Source organism: Echeneis naucrates, chromosome 7, assembly GCF_900963305.1.
Source record: "Echeneis naucrates chromosome 7, fEcheNa1.1, whole genome shotgun sequence".
Classification (NCBI taxonomy): Eukaryota; Metazoa; Chordata; class Actinopteri; order Carangiformes; family Echeneidae; genus Echeneis; species Echeneis naucrates.
Genome location: NC_042517.1, coordinates 6,061,275 through 6,078,059, shown reverse-complemented (window position 1 = coordinate 6,078,059; position 16,785 = coordinate 6,061,275). Strand labels below are relative to the sequence as shown.

The following is a 16,785-nucleotide window of genomic DNA, read 5'->3' as shown; positions in this document are numbered from 1 at the left end:
CAGGATATCTTCCCTCTCCTCCAGGACCTGCTGCAGTGCTGCCTGCAGTTTGCTGGGCAGGATGCAGTCTTCGTCACCAAGCTGTTCCAAAACAGAGCAAAGGTCAACAGCAGTCGCTCACATAAAACTAATCTGTTTCACTCTCACTCTGCCGCACCAGAAAAATTGCACAGGGTCTGCCTTGAAAAATGCCATCATTTTTACACTCTCACACACACTTTTGCAAAAGGTTTTGGGTTCTGACTTATTCTTATTCTACAGAATACTTTTTTTTTTTTTTTTTTTTAAGGGCGACGTGTCTGTGTAACACCAGAATAGTTTGTTCTATGCTATAAAGTGACACATTACCAAAAGAGAAGAGAAAAAAAAAAAAGGATTTGGGTACTACATTTGAATTGTTCTGCCCAAAATGAGACGGCAATACTGAAGACCACACCACGTATGTCACTATGTCATCTCTGCTACATTGTGCAGGAAACCAGTCAAATTAAGACAGACTAAAGCACCCCCCCCCCCCCCCCCCCCCCTTAATGAAGAGCAACTTCTGTTATCTGTACTGACAAACCTGCAGCCCTGAATCAGCCCCAGAACATTATATGGCTGCTCTAGATTTGCACCCTATCTATTCTATTTTGAATAGAATAGATAGGGTGGTGCATGCAAGTGGCACTTGCATGCACCAACTAGTTTCATCTGTCACCATCTTAACACTTGTTCAAACATGTGTAGGCAAAGCCATTTTCCCACTGTGGCCACACCCATCGTTCCCACTGCAATGTGTACTCACCTGAATGACAAACTTGTCTGTGCACAGATCCACTATGAGCACCTGTGAGGACAGCAGAAAGGAAAGAATGACAGTTACTGGGAGCGCAGGTTCACCATTTCGTAATAAGTGAGGTGATCCTGAGCTACAACAGGTTCAGGGTGTTTCATACAGTGGAAGCTGATGTGTGCGCTGCTGGGAGGGCTCTCAGCGCGTCTCCATTCTTTCACAATATGTAGTGAATGCACGGCACTAAAATCAGCACAGACAGCTGAAGCATCATGTCAGACTAGGATTTTAAAACATGTCAGCTCCAATTGTGACAAACCTCCTCGATGGGCAGCTCAAGCAGTTGGGGCAGGCATGGTGCCAGCACCCCAATGAGGAATGGTGTTGGGGAGCAGCTGATATCCAGCATACTGGCTGGTAGCACAGGGACAAAAGTGTGCTGCCAGGTGAATGGATACAGCAGCGCCAGTGCTGCATGGCCACACCGAGACAACACACTGCAGCGGAGAAAAACACCATTCAGCTCTCACTGTGATCATGTGACACAGACAACAGGCATAGCTTCATGAAAACACTTGGCACACTACTTGTTATTTTTCTTCATTACATTTTCACTGTGGCCAATCGATCAATTTTTTTTTTTTCCCTGCCTAAATAGCTGTAACATTCTCATGAATACCAAAGTCTCAGTGGTTCTGAAGAGCCGTGTGTTTTTTTTACTTAACCAGTACCTGAGTTTGTCGGCAATGAAAATGACTCTCCTCTCAAGCAGGAGGGAGGCAAACACCTGGAGGAGCTTCTTGACACTGAGACACTGCAACAGACTGTCGAAGTCCACGTGTTCTAATCTGGAGTCCACTGGTCGACATAAAGTGAGCACCTGGCAAAGCAACAAGAGCTCAGACTTCTCAGTGTACAGCCACTGCTACAGTCTTAAGATACAGCCATATAAATGTGACTGAAGACAGCAAAGCACAGAAACACAGATATAATTTGAAATCCTGAGAGCTGACTAAGTGATGAAACAGAGGGAAGTAATTTGATTTCAGAGCACACCCTCTGAGTTTTTATGGGAAGTGTGATCACTAAACGTATTTTGAGTGTGTAAACAGCAATGACTAGCTTGATTACAGTTAACTGGTATAAAATACCTTATATATTGTCATTGCCGAAAATATTGTCACTGCTACACTTCAGATGACTTGGAGATGCCTTGACATTCACGTTTATTTGTTTGTACTGAATGAACGTACAAAAAAAGAATAGAATCAGAGAAATCTGGGGCGTAACGTAGCACCAAGCTTCCAAAGCTGGGTCTTGCAGCAGAACGATGACCCAAAACATAGTTCAAAAAGCACAGAAATGGTTTAAGACAAAACACTGGAGGGTCCTGAAGTGGCACAGAACAGCTGTGGATAATTCACCATTCAAATCCAAAAGACAGGAGCAGTTTGCAAAAGAAGAGCTGACCAAAACCCCAGGAGGGAGTTGTGAGAAACACATTTGTGGTTACAGGAAGGGATTCATTTCACTTATCCATTCTAAAGCTCCAGCCCAGTTAATGCAAACAAAAGAAATAAACATGAATGCCAAACCATTTGTAACTGTAGTGCTCTTCTGGGAGAAGAGGTCCATTATCTGATGGAAGTGTATGGTTGCCAATATTTTGGGCCATGACTGTTTATATATAAAACCTCCTGAGTCACTAAGTCTGCAGAGAGGAGTGTTTAGGAGGAACAAAACTACAAATTAACATTTCCTCTTTTGGTTTCAGGGTTACCTCATTCCCAGAGCCAGGGAGGAAGCTTTTGACTGTGACTGTGCGTCCTGGGGCTGGAAATGGGGCCTCCATCACACTACGCATAAAAGGGTAAACAAGTGCTGGGGAAATCTCCCTGCGCCTCTCCACCTCCTCCAGAATCTGCACAGACAGAGCAAAACAAATCACAGTAAGTCCTGCAGGAACTAATGCTGATTGGAGCTTAAGCAATGAGCAGCTGTACACCTATCGCTGTCTCCAAGTTTTATTGACGATTACTATTTGTACTATTTGTAGTTCACTTAGCCAACCAGTAAATTGGTGTGACATACAATGCATACTTCTTTTTCTTTTTCCAAGACACACCCAATAACTGTATTTATTGTGATTATTCTCTACTGTATTCTTGTTCCATCCTTATACATGCAAGCTGCTACAAGCATATCATTTTCACATACTTCTAGGTGGATTAGTGGATTGAACTTTTCCAAGCCCATCCCCTCTCATCTCCCTATAGACGGTTGTACAGGATTATTATTTTACCTTTGCAAACAGGTCAAAACAGCCCAGCTTACTGACAATACAGTGCACCTCAGGAAGCCGCTTCCCCTTTCCACTGGGCTTGAACACAAACATACAGGTTCACATGTGTTAAAGCAGGTAACAACATATAAAGGATTAAAGGATAAAACCTGAGAAATAAAATACATCATGTATAAACATACAGTGGCCTAATTTCCATTCATGTGAAAAGGATGGTGGTATCAGACGTGTATACAAAGACATTATTTCTCCTTTATGGTGTGTTTTAAATGACAGCTTTAAAGGCTGACAGAAAAAAATGACTGTCTAAATTCTGAGGTCAATCTATGTTTATGACGGCAGCTGTGAGTTTATCTACTAAAAAAAATAAAACATAAAACTCTTAGTATTAGGTTTGCCCTTGCCCCATCTACACTAAGGACAGAATGAATACAGCCAATAAACTGGCTTACAGGACTGCCAAATACGACAACCAGCGTGTTCCTAAAAAACTTAAATAAAACACAGATATAATTCATAGGTTCAACCTCAAAAAGTGTATTTGTTCTTGTAAGGGTTCTGCTATAAAACAACGGGGAAATGGGGAAAATGATTCAATGCTCCTCACTCTCTGCCAATTGATTTGGAAGTGATGTAGTCTGTGATTCACATGTTCTGATCTCCTCAGAGATGTTGAGTAAGCAACCTGGCGAGCTGCCATGTCATCGCAGACACAAACATGCAGATGCACACAAGATGCCTGACTCATTCACTCAGATGCAAATATTAGCATATCAGCACTCACCAAGATCTTACGGCAGTAACAAAACCAGCGGCTACCGTCTTCTCCGGTTAGGACAAAGGAGAAGGTCTCGCTGCAGAGCACAAGATCACGAGGAGTGATGCAACATTTAAAGATAAATTCCAACATTTAGATCAGTTAATTTGTGCTTTCCTGTTTCTGAGGACAGACATGTAACTTTTACAGATTGAAACATTTACTTTAGGAAAGACATAAAAAAATAATGGTGTTGGATCTTGGCAGATATAAAAAGTAAAGTAAAAAGTAGCATACAGAAAGAGGGTAAACAGACAGTAGTGCCACGAGCACACACACAATTAATGTTGTCTCTAAGGCAGAGAAGCAATCTATATTTGAGCTCACAACCCACATTACAACAATGAACCATATCGAGTAGAAAAAAAATAAAAGGAGAGAATGCCCAATGTCCCAACATACTCAAAGATTTAATTAGACCAGATGAAGCTTTAATCATCCCTGTGGGGAATTTGGGCTGTTGCAGCAGCAATTTATGAGTAACAGCTGGCAGCTGAGGATAAATGGGAAAGCAGGAATTGGGGGTATTAAACATAACACAACTGATAATTATGGTGCTAGCACTGAGTCTAAATACTGTACAAGAAAAAATTAAAACATCTCAAAGGCGCAATCACAACAAAGGAGGTAGACATAAAAGAAATAGATGAAAAAGGGAAAATGGTTTCATGTTCCATTACACCGCTGCTACAGCCTCTGTGAAGGAGAATAAAACTAGCATGCTAATAAAACTTTGAATGTGACCTTGGCATATGAGCAGAGGGTTTCCAGTCCTGTGAGTCAGGGAAACAGAACTTGGGAATGACCTTCAGCTGATCCTCTGCTTCTCTGCAGAGCCAGGATGACTTCTCAAACTGAAACAGGAGGATTCTGGTTTAATACAGCAGCATTAATCCAATAACTTCCACAGGGACATTTCCGAAAATCAGGCATACATACAGTTAAATAAAGTTCAACAAATTAAAACTGGCTAATGCAGGTTTTAATGGAGATAGTAAGTATCTAAGACAAAACTGTTTCCATGTTTAAATCCATTCATATATGCTCTGTGTGTTGTAAATAGCTCTGGGCTTGTGTGCGGGAATGCAGAGTCTCCCTCTGACCATTTTGGGGAACTGTTGTGTAATTTCAGGCGAGTAGGTGTTTCCCGGGAGGCCCTTTCTCAGCGACACCACCACAAACATCTGAAAAAGCTGTCGCTGCTGCAGCTGGATCAGGTCTCTTTCAAGGGTGCGGTAGCCTGGCCGGTGTTTCAATGTAGATTGGATGTAAACTGATCTCCTCGAGCCTGGAGGACAACACACAGCGAAGTTATATGGTAATGCCTGTCCTGGGACAATCCGGCAGAGAGGAGCCATATAAAGCATTTCAAATATCTTAGCATCTGAAAGAACAGTCATGGCTAATCTCAGAATGGCGGCATTATTTAACGGTCTAATAGTTAGGTCCCACTACTCTGATTTTACTCTAACAGACAGAAAGTTGTTTGGTTGATTTGACTTTGACTGTTAAGGGAGTTTGGGAGATAGTGATACTGGTCAGTCAAGTACTGTTTTTTTCCTTTCAACATTACTCTGTATGTTCATCTTGCATACAGTTTTTTTATTTAATTAGACATTATTTTATATATATAGCGCTGGATAATAATTCAGTATCAATATAAATATGGTTTTATTACAGCACGCTGCTGTCAGTTCGGTGCATTCAAACTGAGCAAAAAGGGCAAAATGTTGGCGCGTCACAACGCCAGCACAGGCGCACAGTCAGCGCTCAGCAGTAGTAGGCTTCGATGAGTTAAGTGTTCACCTCTAAGCACAATAGCAATGTGACTGAATTTTCACAAATCATACTGAAGCAGATGGAATAGTTGATAAAAGAGGAAAAACTAATTCAGAGGTGAGGAAGGTCAGATAAACTTCAGGTTTCAATTCGCTGCAAAAGAGCAGACTAACAGCAGGAACACATCAAATCTGTCCACCATCTGAAGCACTTCAGCTCCAGAGAATAATCTGAGAGTCTGAAGATGAAGCATGGCAGAAGTCTGTCCCTAAAAAAACATCACCAGCCCACGTGTTTTTATTGTTGCTCTCTCTCTCTCTGAACACTTTTCATATTGATTATCAAGCTTTTGTCACAATCTGCTTAGACAGGAATAAGGTAATCAGCTTTTTCTATGACTTTTATAACGATCATATCCATTTTGGAATTACATTGTATCAACCAAAGTAAAAAAAGATATAAATTTTGCCCATTTGTTCAGATATGTATTTTCTTTTGTTTATTGATTTTTTTTTTTTTTTTTTGCCACATCTTTGATCATACGGAGAGATGTTGTAAGCAAATGCTGACAGATATAACCAGTTTTAATTTCTTCACATAAGAACACCTGAAACAGAGAGCCTAACGTAACCTAAATGTCATGTTAAATGGAATAAAGAAATAAATCAAACTTCAGACTTCACCTTTGCTGTTGTCCTCTGGGTCGCTCTCTGTCCCGCTGGTCTCCTCTGTCGATATGAATTCGAGGAGAGATGAATTAGGGAGAAACAGAAGAATTGAACAGACTTAGGAAGTCATAATCAGTTGCAGACAGTTATCCTTTGTTTCATAATCAATGGCTTTGCCTGGTGGAGCTGCCCCTGTGTGTACCATCAAAACCTGGGTATTTCCACCAAGAAGCCCAACTTATTCTAATTGTGTGTATACCTCGTAGTGAGACTCCCTGATTCTTCGCTCTCTTTCTCCCTCGCTTGTCGTCAAAGATCGTCTCAATCTTGGTGACGTACTGTGTTGTAAAACAGGCATTTTTCAGTCCCATAATTTCACAGCCGTTGTAGAATCATGATTACAGGGAATCCTGATATAGCCTCTAAGTACATAATTATATTATACATTTTCAACTTTTTATTACCCTCACATTCCTGCATTCTTCTCTTAATTCCCTGAAAGAACCCAGCTGAATATGTGATACAAGACAGAAACAGGCGCACACAGGAAGCTCAAACTTATCTTGATGAGGACACAGAGCGCTACTGGTGAAAGAGGAAAACTAAAGAAGAAGAAACTAAAATACCTCTCTTTAGATGATAGTAATGGTGTTAAAGTGAAAAACATAATGAGGTAATATGTCTTTGCCCATTGCATGGTGTTGTTTTCCTGTCATGAAATTGTGTGATCACCAAAAGTCTAAGGACAGCTGGCTGACTATATTCTCAACTAATTGCAATTTAGAAATGAAATACAGCAATGGTAAATAAACACAGCAGGAAAGATTTGCGGTTAAAATGCTACCAAAAACTAAACTTGATTGGTATTTGTCAAGCTCTCAGGCAAATGTCATAAGGATGCAATTCCTTGAAACTCATCAAGCTTTATAGATAAATGTCAGTTAGTCTGTTTTATTACTGTACCTTTTTGCTGCAGTTCCTCCCTGCCAAAGCACTTTCCACTGCCATGAGTTGTATGTTTAATTTCATGTGTTCTTTCTGAACAGTCATGCCGCTAACCTTTATCTATTTCTTTCTACGTCCTCTTCTTCCTGCTCAGTAAGTTACCGCCCCTTCATTTTTTCCAACATAACACATGATTCAGCCACAACAACAATAACAAAAAGCATGTCACTCTACCATTTCATTTCGATACAATGGTTTCCAGAAAAAGATTACAAAATCGAATAGTCTACCTGAGGTGCCCTCCGGGTTTTCTGAGTGGTTGTCTGCCGGGATGCAGCTGGAGTTTGTGCAAAGGTGGTGGATTTGGAAGTTGCTGAAAGTGGAAACGCCTTCTTATCCACTTTTCCAGAGTAACCTTGCACTGTTTGGCGTTTAGGAGACAACTGGAAGACAAAAGCTGCCGTTATTGCTTGATTTTAGATAATTACAAAGTTCCAAAAACTACCGTAAAATACTTCCTTCTTCCTTCCTTGGAACTTTAGGGAAGGCATGGATCCTCTGATACATCCATACATGGCGGATAAAAATATCTTCCATTACCTTTTGGACTTGAGACCTTGCAATAGGCAGACACATGGGAGATAGCTTGACATCCTCATAGGGGTTATCTCTAGTCTCTTCACCTGAGTGAAGACAGAGCGATATGGAAAGATTAAACATGAGGCCTGGAGGTTTAACAGGATCTACACAGTGAGAATTATCACCACAACCTTAAACGTTTGCTTTCCTGGTGTGATCTAAATGACCGGAGATGAAAAATTATGACTTTGCAGTTTATTCCAGTGTTATTTAATCCTTTCTGGGTTTGTTATAAAATTTGAATGATCTCAATATTTTTCTCTTGGTGACCATTTTTAAACTCAGAAATTGCATAACATCACCACTCAGTGTCAAATTCATATAAACCCTTCAGTATCAGTATGCCATCGAAGTTTAGTTAACTGTAATGCTCAATGTAGAGTCCGTCACACTTTTCTGGAGAGTATTCGACATGTCTCCTCAAGCTGTAAAGAAGAGGCTACATGCTAAATCCAACACCTGCATATTCCTTTTAAGAATTTAAACACGGCTGTGAATTGGTTTAACTGAGAAGTAGTAGCCTACTGGGGCTAAATCTAAATCCCCATTAACACACTTGCAGCCAACAACAAAAACATTTTTAAAAACCTGCAATGTACTGCATATATACCCCAACCCTGCTGTGTAATTTTAAGCAACAATAACCTAAAAAACACAGTGACAGAATGCCATGGGTCACCCTATGCCATTGTTGATTTACAAAAAATGAAACAGCAACTGTGCAATAAAATACACTCAACGTATGACATTAGCTGAGTCTAAGTTAATGTATTTTATATGTTTATTTCTGTATTTGTTTTTCATAGCAATTGTCTTTTTACATTATTATTAGTATTGTCTTTTTCAGTGTATATAACACATGGAGCTCAACTTACAGACAATGTCCTCGTAAATATTGTCATCAGAATAGGCATGGCAAAGGCCCGGGTGGCTCGTCTCGCCTCCCAGTGACACTTCCTTCACTGTCAGATGAGCTGCATCCTCATACTCAAAGGACTTCCTGTGGTGGAGAAGGAAGGGAAGCTGAAGAAGGCAGAGGAGCCTGGCGACTCTGTCCACTATTACATTTCTTACACTGACATTAAGCACAACAAGGCAATGTGGTAAACTGTTGTAAAAAGAAATGAATAAGGATATGGTACTGAAACTGTTAAAAAAAAAAAAAAAAGCAAACAATGAGAAAAAGTGTGACATCATTTAGACAGAAATGTCAGTAGGTCAAGATATCAGTATCATCACCTCCTGAGTGAAACAGTTAATATGAAGCTCCCCTACCCTCTTGCACATCATTCATTAATGGGTTTATAGTGAAAGCTTCAGGATTTTTTTTTTCTCTCTCTCTCTCAGGTATTTAAATGTATGTTACACTAGTCACGTTTAGTGTGTGTTTGTAATATCTACCTCCATGGAAGTATTTCATAATGCACTAGAATAAACAACAGCTAAAGGCTCTAGTTTTCTCTCCTAACTGCATGTAGACATGACGAGGTGACCACGATGTTAAGGCCTCTTTTTACAGCATTTCAGAGCACAATTACAATGAAGTGACCTAAGGCAAGAAGCTTTAGCTAAGCCGCCGTGGCCACACAAGGCCATTACAGGATAATGGGCCATCAAGTTTCCACTTCATTTCAGAGCATTCCCTTGAATCAGGTGCTTTTAAGCCATGATCATTAAGCACAGTGTTGGGCCCAGTTACATGACTATCCATTTAATTGGACATGTAAAAACTCTTTCGGGCATCCTGGTATAAATTGTGCCACTTTTTGTACCATCTCAGCAGTTTACTCTTACTAAAATGTCAGGCTACATTCGAATAAACCAGCTACTCCTCACCTCTGAGTAGTGCCATTGAAACCTAAGGGGCACTTGAAAAGGCTCGGCTCGACATAAAGTGAGTCAAAAGTGATGCCCAACAAAAACATGAAATGCCATTTCAGGTCATTTAACTGTTTTAAACTGTGACGTATACATTATTCTGTCACAGTGGAGACTTATATAACCATGGGTTTTTATTATTCTACCCAAGCTTTTGGTTTTGCCATTTCTGTCAATAAAACTATCCCCCTGCAGCCCCCTGCAGCAAACACACATTAACTTTAGCTTAACCCTCCTGCAGGTCTTTTGCAAACACAATGGTATTATGCTTTGCATTCCTGCTGAGTAGATGTGCAGTGTTTTTTTGTCCTTGCTGATTTTGTCTTGACTTCCTTAGTTGCCGTTCGTAAAGGACATTTCAGATGGTGGAGACTGCAGTCTCTTTTATAGCCTCTTCTGTTTTGTAGGCATCAGTCATTTAGAGCTGGTTGTTGAGTGTTTGAATGTCAGAGAATTTATCAGCTCTGGAAATGTCATCAACTGACAAGTCTTAATGACAATTCTTGACCTGCTGAGTTGATAAAGTCTTGTGTTGTACAAGTAGAACAGCACCCGAACCTTAGGAGGAGTTACAGTTTTGTTTTATTCTATTTTTCATAGAATAAAAAAAGTTACTTAATGTTTGCAGGAATTATATTTACTTCTTTTCACTTCCAAAAAAAAAAAAAAAAAAAATTGTTATATGTCTGGATGTCTGTGTGTACACGAACACTCAGTGGTTGTTTGATAAAGTAAACCTAAATAAAACAATTCTACCACAAACTATAACCTTTGTGAAGGCCATAATGTTCAGTGAAATGAGATGTTTTGATTCAACTTTAGTCAATTTGGGGCCAGTGGTGTGGAACACACACGTGTATCAATTAGTTTGTTCATCACATTTATACGAATGAGGGTAGATCAAATGGCAGCAACAACCTCATGCATAATTCAACAGCAAAACTTACAGCGGCTTCACTAAAATCTGAAACTAAGACGAATAAGACTACGTTAGTTTTGGATATATTTCCTTCGTAAAACAGCCACACTGTGTACACACTTGCAAGCCCTTTCCTAAATAAAAAAAAAAATTGAGGTAATGGCAACTGGATATGTTTAATGCTCTGGTTGGGTCAAATGTGGCAACAGTGACGATTTACCTCTGTGATTAAATGACAGATTTATTTATTTATTTATTTATTTTTTAAATCAACCAAAGATGTTCTCAGGCTGATTTGATGCCAAATGTACAATATCTAGTAAGTAAGTAACAATGTCCATCTAAAACTCTGGCATGATAAGTTTCAGGTCATACAACACCAAGTAAGCTGGAGCTGGAAAGCGTCCTAGGAGGGAGATACATTTTCCTGCTCATGAATTCAACTATTTCTTTGAAAGAGTGTGAAATTACTTTATTTAAAAGAAGCTGCTTTAAAAATCTAAGTGTACAGATATATCTCCTGGGTTGTACTTTTCAGTCCTTTAGTTAAACACACTATGCAGCAGCATGTTTTTTGTTTTTTTTTTAAGTTTGATTTGAAGTTATTTATTGATCTTTACTTACGTATACACAAATACGTTACCGCTATGGAAGCCTACGTTGGCACCTACTCCTAACTTGACCCTCTACATAGGTTTAACGGCTATGTCTTGTTTTGTTTAGCTGCGTGTGAATATCCCAGCATGTGTGCGTGTCTGTCGATGATGTGAGGAACTAGGCCACATCCGAACAATAGAGAACAGCCCTGCCAGATGCCATGTGACATCACACATGGACCCCAGCCAGCAATTAGACTGACAGCAACCTTCCTTAAACTGCCCTAAAAACACTGCTGACACTCAGTGAAGAAGACAGAGGTTTTTAGTCTTTGCCCAAATAAAAGAATAGTCACAATGCATATTTTTACATGTCCGCAGAAGCTAGTCAAACCCATAGTAAAATCTGAATTGTTAAATCAACTTTTACTAGCCTATTTTTGGCCAAAACAAATATGAGAGTCACGTGTTCTTAGTGGGTTGACTCACCTGTTCTTTTTATGCCTTGACAGCCCATCTGTCTTTGCAACCGGACAAGGAGGAGGTGGGAAACTGGGTGGGTTGGTTACCCTTCTACTACCCAGGTTTGAGTGGTTATGTGGAAATCTTCTATTCCATCGCTCTATGTGCCCCAAGTTGTTGTTGTTGTTGGTGGCCCGATACTGGAATGTCCGCTGAGGTTTCGGGGGAGGCTCAGCTTCACCTGAAGACTCCCTGCCTTTCTCCCACAGCAGCCTGTCTCCCTCAAGCTTTCGCCAGAATCCCCGTGAAGTATAGAAGTTCCCAGCAGGCATGTTGTCTTCTTGGTCGACAGTGGACAGAGGTAGAGGTTTAGAAATTACTTTAACATCCAAGGTGCTATCAGTTGTTTGGTCCCCATTGGTGGTGAAGCTCTGTTTGCCCGCAGAGTCACCGGCGTTGCCCTCCACTTTTGGAGAGACAGATATTTGTGCTGCATGTTTTTTTCCTGGGGATGTGGTTGAAAATTCGGTAGAACATTTCTGCAGTTCTGACTTCCTACCAACCACACCAAAAGCTGCTGGCGATTCTCGAAAATCCAAGCCCAAGTTCTTAGTTTTTGAGAGGTTTGCTTTTTCGTGAAGCCCCCGTCTTAAGCCCTCATTGGAACATCCATTGCCCAGGAGATCCCCAGACAAAGTTCGGTATACAGTCGGGGTCTGCGCTTTCAACCTGGCATCTGGGCTGCTGCCCTGCTGATTGCGACCCTCCCACTGTGAGATCTTCTCCCTGATGTTGACGCCCTGCTCGTGAGAAGGAGGCCTCCCCGACTGGCGGCCGTGCCATCCCACGGTGGCCTCTTTCTGCAGGCCATCAACCTCACCACCCCCTCGCTTGCCCTGCTCTAGCCTCAGGGCCAGCATGTTGAGAGGGGGCAAGTGTCAGCTCACCCTCACTTATCCATAGGTGAAAGCATAAGGCCTTTCCATTCAGCGACCAATTGCAAAATTCCCACGGCGTTGTATTAATTAAGACAGTTTCTTAATCAGCAGAAAAAGGAGTGTCATAACATTAGAAGTTGGAGGTCTCTTTTTGCGTCTTCTTCTGTTAGTAGAATTTCATTTCCTACTCGTCTGCTTTTGCCAAAAACCTAAAAAGAAGTCAAGACACAAAGACTACTCGTCAAACATTTTGCACTTCGAAACAAGTCCAGACAGCACGCTGCTGGGTCAAAGGGACACTGAGGTCATAGACGATAACGCAGTTACTTTTGAAATATCACACATCTTCGAGGCATGAACAAAGAGGTCAGGAAGAACAGGCGCCTGTCAGGGTCTGGTTCCAAAAATAAATCCAGAATAAAACAAAGGAGAAAGAGAAGCTGGAAGAAGGTTTGTTCAGGATTCTGCAGCTCTGTGTCTTGAGCCATCGAAACCTACTCCATTAGCAGGGGAATACAGTTTTCTCTGTAGTTGTTGTCCTCAGCTACAGAACCGGCCATATACAAAATGCCAGAGACACAAAAATGTGTTCAATCTAACTCAATGTTCATGAAAAGCTGTCATTCAGATCTCATGGAAGAAGGCACATTTTAAATGATGCAAAAGATGTTTAGAGGCAAGAAAAAAAAAAAAAAATCAGAACACACAAAACAACCAGTCACAGTAAGTTGAAAGAATAGCCACACCTATCTGCACAGTGGAATTAAAGTTTCTAGGATGGTTCAACATTTTATCCAAGACAAAGTACAAACACATAAGCATAGACAGGCCCCTGTCCTATGTTATAGTTTGGACTATATCCTCTGTGCATTTTAAAGACAGCGTTACCATGAAGTTCTGCAGTGGCATCGATCTCAGTTCATATTCACTGAGCCCACATCAATGTAGCAACTGTACACTTTTGTGCAACAACTCCTGGGTTGCTGGAACCAAACCATTTGGACACGTTGCACATTAGGACTGAGGCTGAGAAAAATCTGGAGAAGGGGAGACATGGTAAAATTCCACTGCACAGTTCATGATAATAACTCTATGAGCTGCATTCCTACAGAGCTGTATAAGTGGGGGGGGGGGGGCATATTTAACTAGAGACAGTCGGTCAGTCAGTTTTGCAAGTGAAAAGACCTAAATTAAAAGTATGTGTGTCCTGGAATGCTGCTCAATCATTGCCAGACCACACAATGACAATGAGAGTCCCAAACTGACCCACTTGCATTTCTTGGCTGTGTGTGGTATGTTGTACAGGAAGGCATGAGTTGCGTTTCCTGAAGTGCAGGAAGAAGGATCAGCAGACTGTCCATAATTATTGTGCAGGGATATTTGCAGCCATCTGAAACCACTGATTTGAGCTATCTTTAGATGAACTACACTCCGTCCATGTTATGGTAATGAGCCCTGGATGTACTGTAAATTCAAAAATATACTGGCTAGTTACAGTGGCATTAGCAAACTCATAAAACCGCCAGCTCCCCCTTTCCTGTGGTATGCAATTGAAATCCTTTCTTTCTGACAGTGAAGCAAACTATGACGTGGGATAACCAGTAACAAAGTCAGAGGGTGAGTCAAAAATGAACTCCGTTGTTGTTTATATGGTTGTCAACTCTGGAGAAAAGTATCAATTAATTTTATAGTGAAACTCAGTGACTCACCCATAGAGTAGAAGCCAGTCAGGGGATCCTTAATGCTCACATATCCCACCTGGCAGCTAAATTAAACCTAATTGCACCATCAAAACTACCACAAGAGGCTCACAAAAGGAGGAAAGCATGACCTAACATGTCGTGGGTGAGGCACTGCATGACTATGGTTTACCATCAACACAGACAGTTAAAGCCATGATAAAAGAAGAATGGGCATTAATATGACCAGTTCCAGTGAATGAGTGACATACCACCTAAAAATAACACGCAACATCCTTTTGATTCATTGCATGCTGATGGATATTATGAACTTCAGAAAAAAAGTGAATACAAGTCAAAGCGTTTTTTTGATGAGTGGGTTTGTGGAATCACACACCTCAGGTTCTTTCAGATATAATAGCTGTACTTGTAATATTGTGTAATATTAATTGTCCGTCTGTAGTTATGAATAAACCCGCAGACTTTACGACACCTGCAGATCATTTTCCGTGTCTCAGCACTGAGGTCGAATGGCCTTACATATCTTCATTCCTGGTATTATGGCTGAGGCTGTAATAAAGCACAGATAATGAAGGAGTGGAAGGTTTTTTTTTTTTAAGTGTCCTCTGTCTAACTCCATGCAGCTGTCTCTGTGTAAAAAAAAAAACAAAAAAAAAAAAAACACATTCCCATTTCTGAGCTTACATAACTGAATATCTGTGACTAGTATGACAACTAACTTGTAAAGGGGCCAAACAAAAAAAAAAAAAAAAAAGGGCGAAGCTACCTGGTTTATTCTGCTGACTTCCAACAATCAGGGAGGAAGTTATTGGAGGACAGAGAACAGCTGGCTACAGGAACCGTAAAAAGGTCCTGAGGGTCTAAGTGCAAACATTTTTATTTATGGGACGAATCCTGAATTATCGGAGACAGACGACGCGACAATATCAGTACATTTCTCAGCTTTTTTTTTAAGTCATGTTTTAAATTAGGTTTTCCTAAACTGGAATAATGAAGTCGAGCAACAACTTCAGATTAGTGAATGTAATGAAAATAATAATAATAATAATAATAATAAGGAATAACAGCCGGTCTCTTTCAGCTGGCGTTCAGTGTGTGAACATGCTGAGTGGAAAAGCGTATAAACAGCTCACTGACAGCTGCACACGGGAAAGTTAGTCCTCACTTACCCGTCCGAGCTTAAGATGCCATCTCCTCATTTTCCTCCGCAGTAAATGGACAAACACACGCAGATAACCGCGACTCGGCCCGTGAGTCAAAGTTATCGATAACTTCTGGAAAACAGGCTCTCTAAGCCAGCGAAGAGCGTTTGCTTCTCCGCAAAACGACGCACGCCAACAAAGAAAGTGGCCATTGAGCGGAGAAAAAGCAGAACCCTCCTCAGCCCCTGACAATCAGCGTCAATCTGCCAAAGACGTGTGTCACTTCCGCTCAAGCCTTCCAAAGTAAAGCACGTCGTCATCCATCACCAAAGTCCTGCGGAATTAAAACAAACAAACAAAACAAAAATATCCGCTGATAAGCTTTTGTTTTTTCTGCATTTTGATGTTCTCAGTCACACATATTATGTTAACCAATCAATCAAATGCGTTTTAATAAAAAGTTATGATTGGTTGGAGCCGCATCACTGAAAGTTTTAAAGGATAGCTAAAGTGGGATGGATTGGAGAAATGCCAATCTGTAACCAGATCCAGATCAATCAAGGGAATGTAGTGGACAATAACTGATCTATTATTTAGTTTGATTGGAAAGCCCTAGCAGCACACTTAGATGTATGTAATTATCTTCAGCTTTTCAGGTAGAAATAGTATAAAATCTTTCATATGGATTCAAGCTATGTAGTAATCAGTCTAGCTCTTTCTGTGGAGCGTGATGAAGAAGGGAATAAATCTCATCCTCCCCATTCAAGAACTTCAAGTGTCCTGGGAAATATAGACTGTCATAAACGAGATGAGCGCGATCCCACCAGTTATTAAACCTGATGGGGAGCTCACTCTCATTCATTCAGTGCCCTGTCCGGAGGTTTATGAAACATTGCCTTCAGATGGTTTCATTCTGTCCCACGGCTACAGGCGTATGAAACCAAGCACCTTGTCGTGCAATCTGCTTTAACAAACACTGCTGAAGTAAATTGGTTGTTGTAAAAGAGTTGACTGGCTTCAGGAGCAACACTGACTGCAGTCCAACCCAAGTGACCTACAGAGCGGGGTCAGATTCTGCAGACTCAAAACCTGCTGTTTGGGTTTGGTTGAGCCCCAAAATTGCTCTCGTTTTGCAGGCTGGTGTTATATCAGTAAGTGGACTGGACTGTGGTCCGAGGAGGCAGGAATCAGGCTCCTGTCCACAAGTCTGATGGACAAATCTGGG

The 16,785-nt window shown here is 40.9% G+C and overlaps 1 protein-coding gene and 1 long non-coding RNA gene across 3 annotated transcripts in view; one reads left to right on the top strand and one right to left on the bottom strand.

The window, feature by feature from the left end:
- The window catches only part of LOC115046513 (uncharacterized), a 17,113-nt gene extending 13,950 nt beyond the window's left edge, over nucleotides 1–3,163 (top strand). For both annotated transcript variants that reach the window (XR_003840932.1, XR_003840933.1), the window contains exon 5: nucleotides 2,550–3,163. This is a non-coding gene — a long non-coding RNA (uncharacterized LOC115046513). The remainder of the gene's footprint in view (nucleotides 1–2,549) is intronic.
- The window catches only part of dennd2c (DENN/MADD domain containing 2C), a 17,702-nt gene extending 1,894 nt beyond the window's left edge, over nucleotides 1–15,808 (bottom strand). The window contains exons 1-16 of the mRNA XM_029506939.1: nucleotides 15,588–15,808; nucleotides 11,808–12,927; nucleotides 8,801–8,925; nucleotides 7,887–7,969; nucleotides 7,577–7,729; nucleotides 6,601–6,679; nucleotides 6,357–6,401; nucleotides 4,998–5,182; nucleotides 4,639–4,748; nucleotides 3,862–3,931; nucleotides 3,078–3,155; nucleotides 2,556–2,696; nucleotides 1,507–1,655; nucleotides 1,095–1,272; nucleotides 788–829; nucleotides 1–81 (exon numbers count right to left, since the gene is read on the bottom strand). The exon at nucleotides 1–81 is cut by the window's left edge and continues 28 nt beyond it. Coding sequence (XP_029362799.1) covers nucleotides 1–81; nucleotides 788–829; nucleotides 1,095–1,272; nucleotides 1,507–1,655; nucleotides 2,556–2,696; nucleotides 3,078–3,155; nucleotides 3,862–3,931; nucleotides 4,639–4,748; nucleotides 4,998–5,182; nucleotides 6,357–6,401; nucleotides 6,601–6,679; nucleotides 7,577–7,729; nucleotides 7,887–7,969; nucleotides 8,801–8,925; nucleotides 11,808–12,700 — 2,412 coding nt within the window. The 5' untranslated portion in view covers nucleotides 12,701–12,927; nucleotides 15,588–15,808. The remainder of the gene's footprint in view (nucleotides 82–787; nucleotides 830–1,094; nucleotides 1,273–1,506; nucleotides 1,656–2,555; nucleotides 2,697–3,077; nucleotides 3,156–3,861; nucleotides 3,932–4,638; nucleotides 4,749–4,997; nucleotides 5,183–6,356; nucleotides 6,402–6,600; nucleotides 6,680–7,576; nucleotides 7,730–7,886; nucleotides 7,970–8,800; nucleotides 8,926–11,807; nucleotides 12,928–15,587) is intronic.
- Between the last annotated feature and the right edge of the window lie 977 nt (nucleotides 15,809–16,785).